The sequence below is a fragment of the Serinus canaria genome, chromosome 1 (genome assembly GCF_022539315.1).
Source record: "Serinus canaria isolate serCan28SL12 chromosome 1, serCan2020, whole genome shotgun sequence".
Taxonomy (NCBI): domain Eukaryota; kingdom Metazoa; phylum Chordata; class Aves; order Passeriformes; family Fringillidae; genus Serinus; species Serinus canaria.
The window spans coordinates 41,642,511-41,659,076 of NC_066313.1; the positions used below are offsets into that span (position 1 = coordinate 41,642,511).

The following is a 16,566-nucleotide window of genomic DNA, read 5'->3' on the forward strand; positions in this document are numbered from 1 at the left end:
CTTCCTGTCCTAAAGTCACTCAGTCTACCTCCAGAGTAAACAAGGTGGGGCTTCAACTGGAAGCATAGGGGATGGTGTTCTGGGAGAAAGACCATGGAGCCTACTTCCAGTTGCAAAACCTAAGACAAGCCTTTACACCAGAAGCAGGACTGCAGGGCAGCTGTCACTGTTTTTCAAATAAAAGCTGTCTCTGATCTACACCATGCATCCCATGGTCACAAGGAGATGAGGTGTGATACACAGTTTGCCTGAGTGGATGGGTAAGTGGGTAATGATGATTCCTGATCTGCAAATATATCCCACACAGATCAGAGCTTCCGCCCCACCAGTCCTATACTGGTAATCCCAGAGGAACAGGTCTCTCATTCTAACTGGTTGATGTGCTGGATCTATGGATGGCAGTGTAGCTTCCCTGCATTGCAGTTCTTGTGCTTCAGCTCCTGCATGGTATCAGATGACCACATGTGGTGTTGCTCCCAAAGGACTATCACTTTAACAATTTAATGCCTTTCATATTAAATCATTGATATAAGGTGGCAATGGCTTTGTTAATCACTCAGCCTTAGGTCAAGCATCTTTGACTCCCTCCATCCCAGAGGCAAATCATTCATTCCCACCAAAGTTTCTATAACCCTACAGCCCTCCATCCAAGTAACGAGAGAAGAAATATTACCTGTGCTACCAGCTCATGCTGGATTCATGAGTTCAAACTTGGCAGATGTTATCACAGCTTATTTATCTGGGCAATTCTTCCAGATAGGCTAAACTCAGCAGAACTTACCATACAGGGAAGTTCTTTGTTTAATATTTGACAGAAGTGCAGGGAGACTTGTTTGCCCATCCTGAATTATCTCAGCAATTACATTTATGAAGGCAATTAAAAATAATACAGCTCTTAAGAAATTGAGATTGCATCTGACCAAAAGTGGGACTGTGTCAAAGGTGAGTATGATAGTGGGCCAGGACTTGTAGGATTCCTTCAGAAATGCAGTGCTAACAGAAGAAAATACCTCTTTGATCAATGTGTCCAAGGGGTCCATGCCACAAATCTCAGACAAGGAGCATTCTTTATTAGTGGAAACCTAGATTGTTTCACACGCCAGCATTCCTAAAGAGAAAGGAAATGCCAGAGATAGATTTTATCAGAGCAAAAGATGTATAGAACCCTTGAAGGATCCATTCAAAGTGGCAAATGGAAGAGTGAGGCAAGAGAACAAATAATTCACTTGTTTAGTGTCACAGAATAAATTTCCAGTTGGAGTTTGGTTCTTTATCTCACCTAAAGGCAATCTAATCCTACCTAAAGACAGGTTCTCAGCCAGTTTAGGCATTATCTCTGACATGTCAATGTGCATGAATTCACTTCAGTATTTTAGTGGAGCAGGTTACATGTTCCTGTATTTTCCTGACACTTCACTGTGTTAGATGTGCTTCTGTTACAGTGGCTGTCTAAGATGCCACCTCAGGTGTCTAAAATGGCAAGATTTTCAGAGCTGGATGCCTTCTATTGCTCCTGGAATACACAGATGTTTGGGAGAGAAAGACACTTCTTGCAGTGCATCTTATCTAGGCAAAGATCAAGGTGTGAGTCATTGCTCTGAGTATAACACAATATTCCTAACATTTTGAGGGAGGAGATAGTTGGCCAAGAGGGTGAGACAATGATGGCCCTGTAGTTCAAGTACACGCTCTTAACCTGTGTGAAAGACAGAGGGCTTAAGAGTTGATGAGATGTGAGGAAAAATATAAAAATATCTAATGGTTATAAAGCATTTATTGAGTAAATACCCAGTCCTTGATTTTTAATACCCTGTTAAGTAAGGAATTTTTTTTCCCCAGGCTTGTCTTTGAAATTATGTTGTAGTTACTTCTGGAAGATCAGGTCTGAACAGTTAGGAGAAGTTTTTCTTGTCCCAGGTAGGTGTTTCTCTTCTTCACTGAAACTGCCTCTATGAGTTCATTCAGCTGTCAAGTAGTTTCACTTGCTTCATCTCTGTAGAGCCATTTTAATGCCTCACAAAGTGGACCTTCATGTAGATATTAATTTATTTAGATATTTATTTATTTTTCTATAAGTCCATTCATGGATTCTGAGCGCTCAGTTGGGCAAGTTCGTTTTTTTTTCCTGAGGTTTGTATGAAGTTTTTCTATGCACATATTTATCTCAACAACATAAGGAATACCCTCATCAAACAAGGACATCCTCTGAGGTTGTCATTTAAGAAATGTCCTTCCCACCATCATGTGAAACCTAGCTGGCTTGCTGACATCTTAGATGAAGGAAAGTCTCTGCCAATTAGTAGGGAGTATCCCACATCCAGTACTACTATATCAAAAGAAAAAAGCTTACAGAAAAAAAATTAATAGTTTGCATCTATTGAAACTTGCTCTGTGAAAAAAAATGAACAGCTATATCAGCCTCCAGATTAATAGCCTAGGCAATTAAAACAGGCATGGTTGCGATCTTGCTTCCAGACTGGTCCCTCAGTTCTCTTAGATCATTGGGTGGCAGCAAAAGGCATAGTTTCTCAGTCACAGGCTGTCTGGGGTTAAAAATCTATTGCTTTCATCTATGTTTCTCTAAATTTCTATGTCAGCACCTGATCACATTCTACAGGAGCGCTGTGATCTATGTAGTCACCTACCCACTCGCCCGTGTTGGAGAAAAATCCATGCTGGGTCAAAAATGCAACAAGAAATGAGGAACTTTTAGACTGAAACATCTTGGATTTGCAGCTTAGTGCAGTCGTAATGGTGATAATGGAGAAGATTGGGAAGTTTGGGGTTTTTTGGCTCTTTTTTTCCCCCCCAGAACTTAGGTTTGATTCACTCTCTCTGGAAAGAGCAGATTGAAGCTGCCAATGCACAAGTGACAGGAATTGTCTGAAGAGAAGTCAGGTTCATGTTGCTGCTTTAAGCACTCTGATCTAGCCATCCCAGCTCCTCAAAACTGCAGTTCCTGATTGCTTCTTCTGACTGCTGGTCTGAGATCTTCGTGAGAACTGCATGTTGTCAGGGCCCCTGTACTCACCGGTAAATGAACCAAAACTGAATGACTTGGACAGAAAATTCTCCCACTGTGTTCACTTCAAAACAGACAATACAAATGCAGGTTCTTTAGGTAGCATTGATCATATGACACTCAAAAGATCACAAATGAAGAGAAAACTTTTTGCTTTAGATATGTATATACCACAGCCTTTCTACAATGACAAGTTTAGCTAGACAGACCAGACTTTAGAATATTTGGAGACATATTTAGCTCAACTGTAAATACCCTAGGCAAATTGGCTTTGTTCACCTGTTAGGACTGAAACAAGCTGTGTAGGTGATTAGTGGGGGTTCTTCTAGCCCACATGTACAAAGGACAGCTATCTGCTGTGCATCTGAGCCAGGTATTATACAGCGAACAAAGTCCACTTGAAATTTTTCAGTATTCACATTTGGGAAGTATCAGAACTACTGATATCATGTACCTTGAACCTCTGTTTCACATGTGAATACTTCTTGTATGTAAGAACCACTTTTTTCAGAACACTTAGGAAAGATTCCCAGTAATCATGCCCATGAAGAACTGCAAGAAATTCACTGATTTCATCCTTATGAGAGCTCATTTATTATTATCATTATTAAAACAGTTTTGTTTTAATTGCTACTTAAAGGAGCAACTAGTCAAGTACACACTATGTTCAGTTTGTTTTAAGAAGAGCTGGTGAAAGTACAAGGGAGAAATATACAGGAGTCAAGAGGGAACATACTCAGAGATACATGCAGATACAGAATCACTGTGTCCCAGGGACTGACTGAACAGCCTGAGAGAGTCTGACTGAACAGCCTGAGAGAGAAGAGATTCTTGGAGCAGGTGGCATCTTGCAGCTTCAGCTCAGCATGCATAGCAAGATAAATCCCTTGGGCAGCTCCTGGCTGTGCCTTTTATAGCTTCTAGACTGCCAGGCCACATCTTTGCTGGAAGGTTCTGGGGTCATCTGGATATGTTTCCCAGAGCCAGCCACCCATTCATATCCCAGACAAACTCATTTTGGAGCTGGGAGACATCCTCTCCTGAGCAGTGAGTGCAACCCCTCTTTCAACTTCACCCTGTCCTTGGTTTCACTCATCCACCCTGTGGAGCTGCATGATCTACCCAAGCCTACGAAGGAAATCTATGTGTCTCACAGTGGTGACCAAGTAACACATCACAGTAACAATACCACAGGTACTTAGGGGTATAGCTGCATTTGTGCCCCCCATGGACAGAGGAAAACAGACTGTGTAAAAAAAAGAAAAATGTCACCCTTCTTCTCTCCCTGTCCTTTTCACTATCAAAATGCCTTTTCATATCAGTATCCACTTGCTGCTGACCTTCTGCCAACAACAACCTACTTGCCAGCTGTCCCAGCCTACTCAGCTGGGTTTTCAGGCACACTGCCCATAGCTCCCTCACCCCAGCCCAAACTACAGAAGAAGCTGATGCAATTCTGTTTACCAAAAGTCCAACGATTTCCTTTTATTTGGCTCTAACGCCCTTACCAGCCATCTGAGGACTGTTAGTGTTTGTTATCCCATGTGGTTCTGAGACTTAAAAGAAATCTGAGGAATCTATTGCCTAGCAGATTTATCATAACATGATAGTCAGCTGAAGATCCCAGGAGGGCAAAGACATTTCTCTGACGTGGGAATTTCTTCTGACACAATTCTTCTATAACTTTGGGTAAAGGCACTTTCACCAAGGCCAAATACATGCAGCTTGTTCCACTGGGAAATGAAGAGTGTATGTTCCTGTCATTTCCAGTATTATGTCCTCCCTCTAGGCAATTTGTGTCATTCTCTCTGGGGATAACTAGATTGCTAACTCTTGTTTTTCCTTTTGCCACTTTCCCAGAACATCATTACAATCTGGCACTTGTTCCTCTCTATCTGTTGGCCTGCCCAGCTCCCACCTCACCAGATACCTTCCTTTCTAGGTCCCCCTTCTAGGTGCTTTCTAGGTGCCCCTTTTTCACCTGCCGATCTGGTTCCTCCACACCTCGCCCAGTATTTCCTTTCAATTTCTTTGAAAAAGTCATGCTTTAACAATCTCTCTCCCATGATATTCCACGCCGGCCTGGCGCCCTGCCCCAGCATCTCCCTTCTCCCGGCCCAACCCTGCACTTGTTGCCCGCGTGGGGAGCTGGATGCTGGGCGCGGGCTGTAGCCCCAAGGTAGCGTTCCCTCGGCGCTCGGTGCGGCGGAGGAGGGCCCGTCTGGCCGCGCACATGACGGCACGGTGGGAGGGCGGCCCCGGCGGGCGGCTCGGCCGCGCCACCGCCCAGCGGGCGGCAGAGGCGGCCCCAGCGCGCACCGGCCGAGGCGGCAGGGCCGGGGCAGCGGGAGCGGCTGGAAGCAGCCGGGGCAGCGGGGGCGCGAAGCCGCGGTCGGAGCGGGGCAGCGCGGTGCTGAAGGGACAGCACCCGCCCAGCCCCGCCCCGCCCGGGCAGCCGGCGGGGACCACGGCGCGGGGCCCCGGCACCGGGGCGGGGGTACCCCGCTCCCGGCCCTCGCCCGGAGCGGCGAGCGCCGGGGCTTCGTCCTGCCCCCGCGGGAGCGGCGCCCCGGGCCCCGCACAGCGCCCGCCGCCGCCCGCCCGCCGCGCCGATGCCGGGCGTGGGGGCGATCGGGGCGCGGTGCAGGCACCGGCCGCGCAGGAGCCCCAGGAAAAGCCCCAAGGCAGAGCCGGGCCAGGCCGGGGCCGCCATGGACGCGGCGATCTGGATCTACCAGTTCCGGCTGATCGTGCTGGGCGACTCCACCGTGGGCAAGTCTTGCCTCTTGCACCGCTTCACCGAGGGCCGTTTCCCGGGGCCGCTGCACTCCGACCCTACCGTGGGGGTGGACTTCTTCTCCCGGCTGGTAGAGATCGAGCCCGGCAAGAGGATCAAGCTACAGCTCTGGGACACGGCGGGGCAGGAGCGGTTCAGGTACAGGACCTGGGATCGTACCCACACCCCCTTCCACCCTCTCCCCAAATCTGCCGGCCTCCGGGCACACCCTGCTTCCCTCCTGACCCTGTACTCTCCTCGTCTGACACATCGCCGGCAAAATTTCCCTGGACCCATTTGGTTGCTGTGCCCCAAACAGTCCTCCCCCTCATTGTCCGCCAGTGGTCACAGCCCTGTGGCCCATCATCCTTCTTGCCCCAGTGCCCACAAGTTCCTTCCCAGCAGTTTCTTTCCCCACCCTTTCCCTTCAGACACACCAGGGAGCCCTACTCTTCCCAGCTGTCACTGTAGGGTAACAAGTGGCCTTGTCCTATTTCTTCTTCCTCCCTCATCTTTCCCCTGAAGTCCTGGACCTAACATAGCAATCCCTCCTCCATCAGATGAGTTTTTTTTCTTTCAGTGCTGCAAGAGGCCTCTGCCTAACTCTGCATTTCTTACTTTGTCATCACCTCCGAACTCGTCCTCCCCTGCAGTATTTGCTCTGCCGTTAACTCTCCCATGCAATCTGGAGATCAGGCTACCTCCCAGCTCTTCTGCCTTCCAGCACAGCAACACCGTCTGCACCAGTGCAGCCGTGGCAGTGTGGAGGCCACTGGGCATTCAGCTACAGTCCCTTTTTTCAGTCTTTTGTCTGCCTTCTGCACCTGCTGAGCGCTGATTATTGCCAGGAGTCTTCACTAATACTGCTACCATTTATAATGTAGCTAAACTAGCTCTTATGCTGCACTGAGTATTAAATACTTTGCTTTCTCCCCTCTGTTACAAACAGTAGCAAAACTACCCTCTTTTCCTCCCCCAGAAAAGTCTGTCGTTTCCCAGTTTGCAAGTTGATACTGTCACTCACTCACTCACTCACTCACTCACTCACTCACTCACTCACTCACTCACTCTTATGTCTCTGTTGTATCTGCAGTGCTTGCCACTTCAGGCAAGTTGTGCATGAATTTTAGTTTGGACTTGGGGTTCAATAGATATGACTTCATGGCATGGGGAAACGCATAGCCCATCTCCGTGTACCTGACCCACATGTCTGTTGTTACTGGAATGCTAGCAGGAGGATTAAAATGGGCCCATTCACTGGCCAGAATCAATTCCTCTGAACTCTCTGTCTTCTCTTGCAACAGTTGTGCAGATGCCCACACCCAGCTGAAGAGGTGGGATTGCACTGTTTTACTGGGGACAACAACTTTTTTTTCTTTATAATAATAATTAGAGTGAAACAACAAACAACTTTCCTGGGCTTGCATGAGTCACAAGTCAGATATATTTTTGCAGGTAGGCTTCTGAAGGGTTAGCAAAGAAATCAGCAGTGTTAATGGAAAGCTATTAGCATTGTTCACCCTCTCTGCATTCCAGACAGAATTTAGAATACTTGTAAATAAGTGACTAAGAGTGTACAAACTCTTTATTTTGAATTTGCTGACAAATAACCAGGATGGCCAATGACAAGACATTCGACTTAAAGAAATGCAAATGCACATAATCTTGTATACATTTAAAATCAAATTATGGCAATCCTTTAACCCTGGAATGCTCAGGGAATATACTCTGATGAGTCATGCAATCAGCTGCTCTTAAATTTACCTCTGTGTTTTTTCTAATTCTCAGAAGATACAACCTGAAGAAAGTAGTTTTAAATATTTGCATTTGTTTTTCTGCTAGGAGTTTCTTGTTAGTTGGTGTACTAAATATAACAGTGTTTATTGTATAGTCTGTTTTACATTTAGTCAAATAAATTATAAATATTTTTCTACCTTACACCACAGGTTACAATGTTGCATTCTCTGCTAATGGAGAACATTACAGATCACAAGCAAAGACGATCTTAGGGAAGAGCTAATTACTCCAAGAAGTTATCTCATACTGGGGAACACCAAGCAGTTTGCAGTTCTGATTTCCAGTTCTGCTCTGGCTCACTTGCATTAAGATTTTAGAGGAGGTAAAACCTGTCTTTAAAGCTTCCTGGGGAGTTCCCTGCATGCAGGGAAAACTACTGGCTGTATAATAACCCCCTTCTTTTGGTCCCAGGCATTAGGGGCACTCCCAGGGAAAAGGAAGATGTGACACACCTGCCGTCACATTCTCTTAAAAGATGTCATGTACTTCCTTGGAGGAGTTATTTGGGAAAAATTCTTACATGTCTCTAGGTCACTGATGATTCTGTATTTGAACTGGATTTCATACATTGACTTAGAAATCATCTTTAACATGCTCTGAAAGAGCGGCTCTTGAATATATTTGTTTTGGCATCAATCAGGCATCAGATTCTCTCATTGTCTGAGATGCCACATGGACAATAACAAGATAATCAGTAACACCTTTAACATTTACTAGAACAAGAACTTACAGATTTGCTTAGTATGGACTCAGGTCTGTAATGCAGACTAATGTAAATGAAGTGCACATCCTCAGTTTCTATCTTCAGTCATTTAGAGCAATCTGCTACTTTTGTCTGTTTTCCATCATCTACTTTGGTATGGTTTTTGTTTATTTGTTTAATTTTCCCGTATTTAAATCCAACAATATATTTAAATCATGAAACCTCCAATGCCATAAAATGCTTGTGGTGCTAAGACTGAGAGTTCATTTCAGTAGGGGCAAAATATTGTGGGGATGCTTCCATAAACCCACTTTTTAGTAGACCAGGATATTATACACATTCTATTTCTAGTACATCTTGAAAATAAAACACTATCCTATTCTTTTTCAGTAAGCAATATGTATTTTCAAAATTATTACACTACAATATAATCTTTAGTCATAGCATAAAAATAACTCTTCAAAATTAGATAAAGCTTTTAGTGAAAGTTTGGTTCATCTGGTAAAGATCAGTAAGATCATAATGAAAAAGAAACACCGACTGACTGACTTAAAGCCTCCCTAAAGCCATAGTCTGATGTGATTATACAAAGAATCATAGAATCACAGAATACCATGAGTTGGAAGGGACCCAAAAGGACCATCAAAATCCAACTCCTGACCCTGCACAGGATGACCGCAAGAATCACACCATGTGCCAGAGAACATAGTCCTGGTGCTTCTTGCTCTCTGTCAGGCTGGTGCTGTGACCACTTCCCTGGAGAGCCTGTTCCAGTACCCAGACACCCTCTGGGTGAAGAACCTGTCCCTGACAGCCAACCTAAACCTCCCCTAATACAACTTCAGGCCATTCCCTCAGGTCTTGTCACTGCTCACCACAGAGAACAGATCAGAGCTTGCCCCTCTTCTTCCCCTCACAAGGAAGCTGTAGACTGCAATGATGTTTCCCCTCAGTCTCCTCCAAGCTGAACACAGCCAGTGACCTCAGCCACTCCTCATGTGGTTTCCCCTCAAGGCCCTTCACCACTTTGCTGCCTTCCTTTGGACACTCTCCCATAGTTTAATGTCTTTTTTATGTTGTAGCACCCAGAACTGCCCCCAGCACTGGAGGTGAGGCTGCCCCAGTGCAGAGCAGGACAATCCCCTCCCTTGCCCAGCTGGCCATGCTGTGCCTGATGCCCCCCAGTGTGGCATTCACATGCCCTCTGAACAGAGAGAAACTGTGAGACAAGCAGAGAAGAAGGAAAACACAATTCTTATCTCGCTTGCTGTGCCTGTGTTGTGCTAAAGTAGAATGCAATATGGAGATTGTTTACCCAAAGTGAGGATGTTTTGTTCCCTTGGCCTATCAGGGCCAAGAAGCATGTGTGTGTGTGGGGGACCGTCACAGGACAGTCACGAGAGAATCAGAGATGAGTGCAGTTCTGTGCAGTTGTGAGCAAGAGTGAGTGCTTGGCAGATTCATTTTAGATACAATGTACATAGTATAGTATAATAAAGCAATTCATTAGCCTTCTGATGATGGAGTCAGATGCATCATTCTCTCTCCCCTTCGTCAGAGTCGCTGTTGATTTACAATACCCCAGGACTGGGTTGGCCCTCCTGACTGCTGGGGCACTGCTGGCTCATGAAGTGTAAAAGCACTGGGACAGGTTGTGTGGGGAAGTAACACCATCCCTGGAGTTATTTAAATATTTGTAGGTGTGTCAACTCAAGGAAGTGTAGAGTGCTGGATTGTGCAGTGCTGAATTAACAATCAGAGTCAATGTCTTAAAGATTTTTCGCAGCCTAAAAGATTTTGTGGTTCTATGATCATTTTCTTAGATTTTAGAAAACCACATATTGTTTGTATTGACATTTCTTTAAAAATTTTGTGTTGCTTTTTTTCTTGAGTTGCTGTTTTCTAAAGCCTCTCTGTTTTACGAATCTTTTTTTTTTTGTAATGAAAAAACTAGTTTCAAATTATACATACCAGAAGTACAGAAAAAATTACTGTTTTTTCTCCAATATATTCACCCAGTTTTTGTTATGTACAGCACAAAGTTACAGGATACTTTTTAGTCATCTCCATTAAAGGCAATGCATACTCATAATTCAATATAATGGCTTAGATCATCAGCTACTGTAAATTAGCACATCTCTGAAGAAGGGAATTGCAAGAGATTTGTATAAGCATCCAAAAACACACAGAGGGCTGTGTTTCAGTACTCCAGTTCACAGATACATCATATAACATCTTTTTATACAGAAAAACTTGGCAGATGATGCATTGCATTCTCAGTACTAACATACTTTCTTTCCTGGCTAATGCATTTCTTTGTTTTCAAGGTTTGGGATGGGGGCAGGGTTGTTTGGGGTTTTTTTTTGTTTTTGTTTGTTTGTTTGTTTTTTGTTTTGTTTTGTTTTATTTTGTTTTATTTTGTTTTTATTTAATGTTAGTAGGTTGTATTAGCTTTCACTCCTCCATATCAAATCCCATTTTTGTCATCCACATTTGCTCTTACTAGAACTAACTCAAATATTTTTCTGCCTTCATTTTTGTTTGCAGACACTCTAAAGGAAAAAAAAAATGGTTAAGAAAACCAGAAACAGATCCTTATGGTACCTGTATTTAATACTTCACAAAATGTGACACCTCTCACTTATGTTCTTAAGCAATGTTGTGAAACAGTGTGCCATTTTTCATATCCAAGCCTTTTGAATGGATATGAGGATAAGATCCTGTTGTCTTCACATTCAGAGAGCCACTGCATGGACTCTATTGCTGGGAATGTAGCAAAGATCTTTCAAAGCATTAGGAGAAACAGCCCCTCCTTCTTATCTAAATGAAACCATTTCAAATGCTGTTTGCTGTGGCTAAATGAATTTGGATATGCCAAGAAATCTAAGTCTTCTTTATCTATGCACTTACCTATCTGTAATAGGATTATTGCTGCTAATCATGCCTGTGTGTTCAAATTGTCATCAAAAACTCTATGAAATCTGATGAACTGAGAATTGGAGGGATCTACTGTTATAAAAAGTTGTGCTATTGTGTACAGTTCATCCTGCTTCCTAAAGTTTTGAGGTTTTGGCATCAGCATGCTCTTCATAATCATGAGATAAAATGGAATTAATTCTTAGCTTAGGTTATGATTTCAGATAATGACTGTTTAGAGATTGTGCTTCTCATTTCATTTGGAGAATACCTATATGTACACTAGTTACATATTTATGCCATCAACAAGTGCTTGTGTACATTCCTTGGTAGGCTGGAACTTCCTTTAAAATGTCTCTTATCACCTTCTCCATTCTCTCCTACTGCTCATGATTAGAGACTGAAAATAATTGTTTAGTTCCTGTATCTTTCTCTCTCTCTCTCCCTTCATTCTAACCTTTTTTCCTCATTCTAGAGCACATTATATTTTTTTTCAACTAGAAGAAGAGTTTCATACTTCCAAAATTTCTTCCGGTGAATGTTCTGGAGCTTAGAGGGCCCAAAAGTAGTAAATAACTCTCACCAGCCCTCATGCCACAAAATTGTAAATTTATAAAATATAAAGAGCTTTTGAACCTCTTTGTGAGAGAGATGCTGGAGGGAGATGTGTCCCTTGCCTGTAATAAGTTTGTGGTAGCCCAGCTCACTCAAAACTTTTGGACAGTTCCGTTCAGGGAGTTTCCTTTCTCTGCTTGCTACCTGTTGACTTATGCAAGCGCAGAGTTATGATTAGCTATATAAACATTCTTTTAAAGAATATTTCTGCAAGGAATGCAAAAGGATATGCTTGAACATTGGCAAGTTTGGGCTCCAGGTTTCTTGACATATGTGTACATATTTCAGTCTGAAATAATTGCTTAGAACAAAGTGAAGTACATGTTTATATGAAGCTGAAGAACTCAGACTTTACACCAAAAGCATATATCTTTTCTTCTGTGAACATGTCCCACAGTTTGCTAATAAAGACTACTGTACAGAATAATTCAGCATTCAATATTTGCCCTGGAGTTGTTGGGTTCAGGAATGTTTAGAAAGTGAATTTTGAGTGTAGGAAAAAAAATAGTAGTCTAGTAGATATATTAATAAATTTCAATCAACTTTAAAAAAGGAAAGTTATTTAATAAAACTTATAAAATATAAAAACACATTGCCATATGGAAAAGTAATCGCTTTATTAATAAAATGAAAATGGATTTTAATTTGCCTTTTTCCTTTTTTTCCCCCTTCATAGATCAATAACACGCTCTTATTATCGCAATTCTGTGGGTGGCCTACTAGTATTTGACATCACCAATCGACGATCTTTTGAGCATGTGAAGGACTGGCTGGAAGAAGCAAAAATGCACGTGCAGCCCTTTCAGATTGTGTTCCTTTTAGTAGGACACAAATGTGACTTAGTGTCACAGCGCGAGGTAACAAGAGAAGAAGCTGAAAAACTGTCATCTGACTGTGGTATGAAATATATAGAAACTTCAGCAAAAGATGCCACAAACGTTGAAGAGTCCTTTACAATTCTTACACGAGATATCTATGAACTTGTGAAAAATGGAGAAATCTCAATACAAGATGGATGGGAAGGTGTCAAGAGTGGCTTTGTTCCAAATGTTGTACATTCATCAGAAGAAGCTGTAAAGCCCAGGAGACAGTGCATCTGCTGAGTTTGTAGCATGCCAAAGAGCCCATGGGGTGTTTAGAAGATGATGCCAATCTAAATGACAGAAAAATCATTTTGAAACAATATTAGATCATGGCATAGCTGAATCATAGAACGGTAATTTGGTTTTGTATCCTTCTGTCTAGGTTATAATCCATAACACTTTAAGTGCTTTTCCTTTACAGAGTACAATAACTTTGTGTGGTCTTCAGGAAAATAAATTATATATTGCTAAAGGGAAACCTAGTTCTATAGCAAGACACTGAGAAAGTGCAATAATCATCACGACAACATCTTCGCCTGGGCTTTGTTTTTTGAATACTGTTTAAAATTAAGTCTTGTTAGATGAGGATCGGATGAGTTCATTACTTTTGTTCATCCCGCCTTAGCTTTGGACAAGAAAATGTTATACCTTATACTTTTTTAATGTGATTCTTTACTCAAGAGCAGGGTTGCTAATGACCATTAAAGTTAGAATGCTGTAGAATTTGATAATACAAATAACTCTAAGGAAAGCAAACTGAAAGATTGCTCCAATCACAAACATTTTTGATATGACAATGAGTACAAGCCTTACTAAAGAAAAAGAATGTTTTAGAACAGATTATTTATTTGTATACGAAAACGGGGAATAGAAACAATGGAATTTATTATTAAATATTTTCTGAATTGCCAATGAAACTAAATATAACATGACGTATGATCCAGCTGTTATTTGACTTGTGTACAAAAAAGCTTTACCAACCACTGGAGTTACATTTCAGCAGCCAGATCCTCAGCTGGGTAATTATCATTGTCACATTGATGCCTACAGAATCACGTTAATTTACACAAACAAATTCCATCCTAGCTTTAAAAAATAAACCTGCTTCTAACTAGAAGTAAAAGAAGTTAAAAAGTGCTGCAACCCATGGGAACCCAGGCCTTAAATTTGAATAGAGCAAGGACAGTTTTATTCTTAGCCAGCAAATGTTAAACTGTTGTTTAAAAATGGGAGGTTTTAAACTAAAACTGTTACAAAGAGAACATTTGGAGAGGAAAGAATTTCTAATATAATGCTCGTCTACAGACAGCAAATTAAGAGAGCTCCTAAGAAAGAAACACATAATAGCTTTTAATAACAACAGTAGGAGAAATCTGTGATCATGTAGCATTTTACTGAGCTTGGAGTCATCTTCCTACTCCTCTGAATATAACACACACTAGCTTTATGCAAACTAGGTCTAGCACGTAAATACCAAATAAATCTATTTCTATTTCATTGTAGTAGTATAAAAGATGACTTGATCTCCAGAGTTAATAAGCATCTACAATTTATCTGGCATAATCATAGCCACCAAACATCAAGCCAGTTATCTTCATATAAAAGTGTGTTACCACGTACAATTCTCCTTTTTCAAGATCAGGCAGCACGTCTATCTAATCTAATTTTCTTCTTCAACAAGCATATGATTGGTTTTCTCTCAGGTTACTTTTACATTCTTTTACAATCCTTTTTCAAATATTTTGTAGTATGGAGACAGGTTGTTTGGTTCCTGTTACTTTATACATTTAGGGCAACTAAAATCATTGACTTCAAAGGGAACTAGAACTTAAAGTTTTTCTAAAGCCTGAGTCTTACTTGCACTGAGTCACAGTTACACTATTGTGGAAGGATACAGAGGCCTTAATTTAAACAGGAATCAGCCTTAATTCATTAGCAAATAGAACAGATAATTCTAGTCTCAGCATGCCAGAGAGTAATTGCTGTAAACCTGATTCTCTGTTAAACTACATGTATTGACACCAAATCAATTTTGTAGGGTATTTTAAGCCCTCTTTACAAAGTAAACATGACTACAGAAGCCAAAAGGTAGTGCAGAATCAGGCTGTGTGCATTTGATACTGATTTCTTTATGATATGAAGCTTATGTTGTGCATCTCAGAAGACATCTTTGCTGTTTAATTAATTTATTTAATTAAACAAATCAGTGGCTAGAGAGTCAACAGACCCAAAGTTCACCCCTGGTTCGCTGTGTTTTTCTGAGCAAGGCATTTGTGGGTTTTGTGCCTCACCTTCTGTATCTCAAATATCGACATGATTGTTCTTCCTCAAATTCACAAAAACTGCTGAGACCAAATCAGTCTATATGACCTTCAGTCCTGGACTCTATCCTCTGTGTGCTACCTGGTTTTGAGTGTTTAGCATCGTGGGATGTGGATACTGGTTTCTTCTGGCATACTCAAATAACAAAAAAAATTAAAACAGCCTTCTAAGTGCCAGGTATTGCTGTGAATCTACATTTCATTGCATATTTCATTATTTTTATTCTTGTATCTTTAATTTTTCTTCCTGAATACTCTGGAGCCAATGAGCTTTTCATTCTGTATAAAAAAAATGGGTTGTACTGGGGGGAAAAGGACTGGGAGAAGAGGAGAGTGGAGGGGAGGTATGCACAGAGAAACAATCATCAGAACAGAGCCTTAATCTCTGTTGTCAATGTTGTACCTGTGGTGTCACGTTTATTACACTGGGAATAGAGCTTTTAACCAGATTCAACTGCGTAAGGAACTGGTACTGGCCATGCAACTAGAAGAGAAGTTTACTACATTTTAAAGTACTGTACACATAGTTGTCTTATTTGTAATTCCTAAAAATGTAGATTAACATGTACTTTCAAACATTGTCTGTCTTTATGATATATTAAACCACTATCTTCTCACTACTTCATACTTGCAGTTGATAGAAATGTCTGATAAACAGATAATTTTCAAAATGCGGGTTGTTTTTTTTTTTTCAGATGCTTTGCAAGATGATATGTAAGTAACAGCTTGAATAAGCTGTAGAATGGGTGATAGTTCAGTGCATGTATATTCTTTTTCCCCCCAAGGAAGCATGAATATTGACAACAGAATTAAATTCCCAGAAATTACAGAAATTGGATAAATCTTACATGGTAGCCAAATTTAAAACCAGAAAATATTTAATAGGAAAATACAAACTTTGCAAATTAAGATTTGGTCAGTCCCAGTTAGGAAATGAAAAATGTTGAAAAACCTTGACAAAGTTTTTATTTGGATTCATAGGCCTGGCAAATGAATGGGTAAAAAGTATTGTTTTGGACTCCTAAAATGTTTAAATTTCCATTGCTTTCATTTTAAGTTTGATAAAGAAGAGTAAATACTCATTAAAATATTTTGGACATGAATTCCTAAGATATTTTGGCTTACTCATAATTGTATCTGTCCCATGTAAGAAGCAGAAACTAGCCTCATACCTTAGGAATCAACCAAAGAAAAGATTTAGATTTGCTCATCTATGCCTTCAGTAAGGAATAGACTTATTGATCTAAGTTCAAACTGGTGACTGTCCTGTGCTCCCAGAAAATGATGCAGGCCTGACTGAGCCCCCAGGCACACTGTGGTGCCCTGTGCTGAGATCCCTTCTGCCTCACACGAACAGCTACTGGTACCCACACCATCTGTCTGAAAGCGAGGGTGGGGGGATGCACCATGATCACAGATATTTCAGTCTCAGCATTTCAGCTCCCTGAGGGAGTGCACGCTTCATTGCCCTCTTTTTACATAATTAACATCCAGGAAGAGTGCTTTTTCCTTCACTGAAGACCCCAGCACAATGGGAGCTCCTCCAAGTCTCC

At 41.6% G+C, this 16,566-nt stretch overlaps 1 protein-coding gene across 1 annotated transcript; it reads left to right on the plus strand.

Annotated features, from left to right (window-relative positions):
- Window positions 1-5,634: 5,634 nt before the first annotated feature.
- On the plus strand, window positions 5,635-15,686 carry RAB39A (RAB39A, member RAS oncogene family). The gene is made up of 2 exons (XM_018909040.2): window positions 5,635-5,957; window positions 12,506-15,686. Exons 1-2 carry the CDS (start codon window positions 5,635-5,637, stop codon window positions 12,930-12,932), a joined length of 750 nt encoding a protein of 249 aa, XP_018764585.2. The 3' UTR covers window positions 12,933-15,686.
- Window positions 15,687-16,566: the final 880 nt, after the last annotated feature.

Bases quoted from the DNA above. Each gene is read 5' to 3' on its own strand.
- RAB39A (XM_018909040.2), top strand. From the start codon at position 5,635: ATGCCGGGCGTGGGGGCGATCGGGGCGCGGTGCAGGCACCGGCCGCGC. The intron at 5,958-12,505 runs GTACAGGACCTG...CCCCCTTCATAG, and splicing joins GCGGGGCAGGAGCGGTTCAG to ATCAATAACACGCTCTTATT.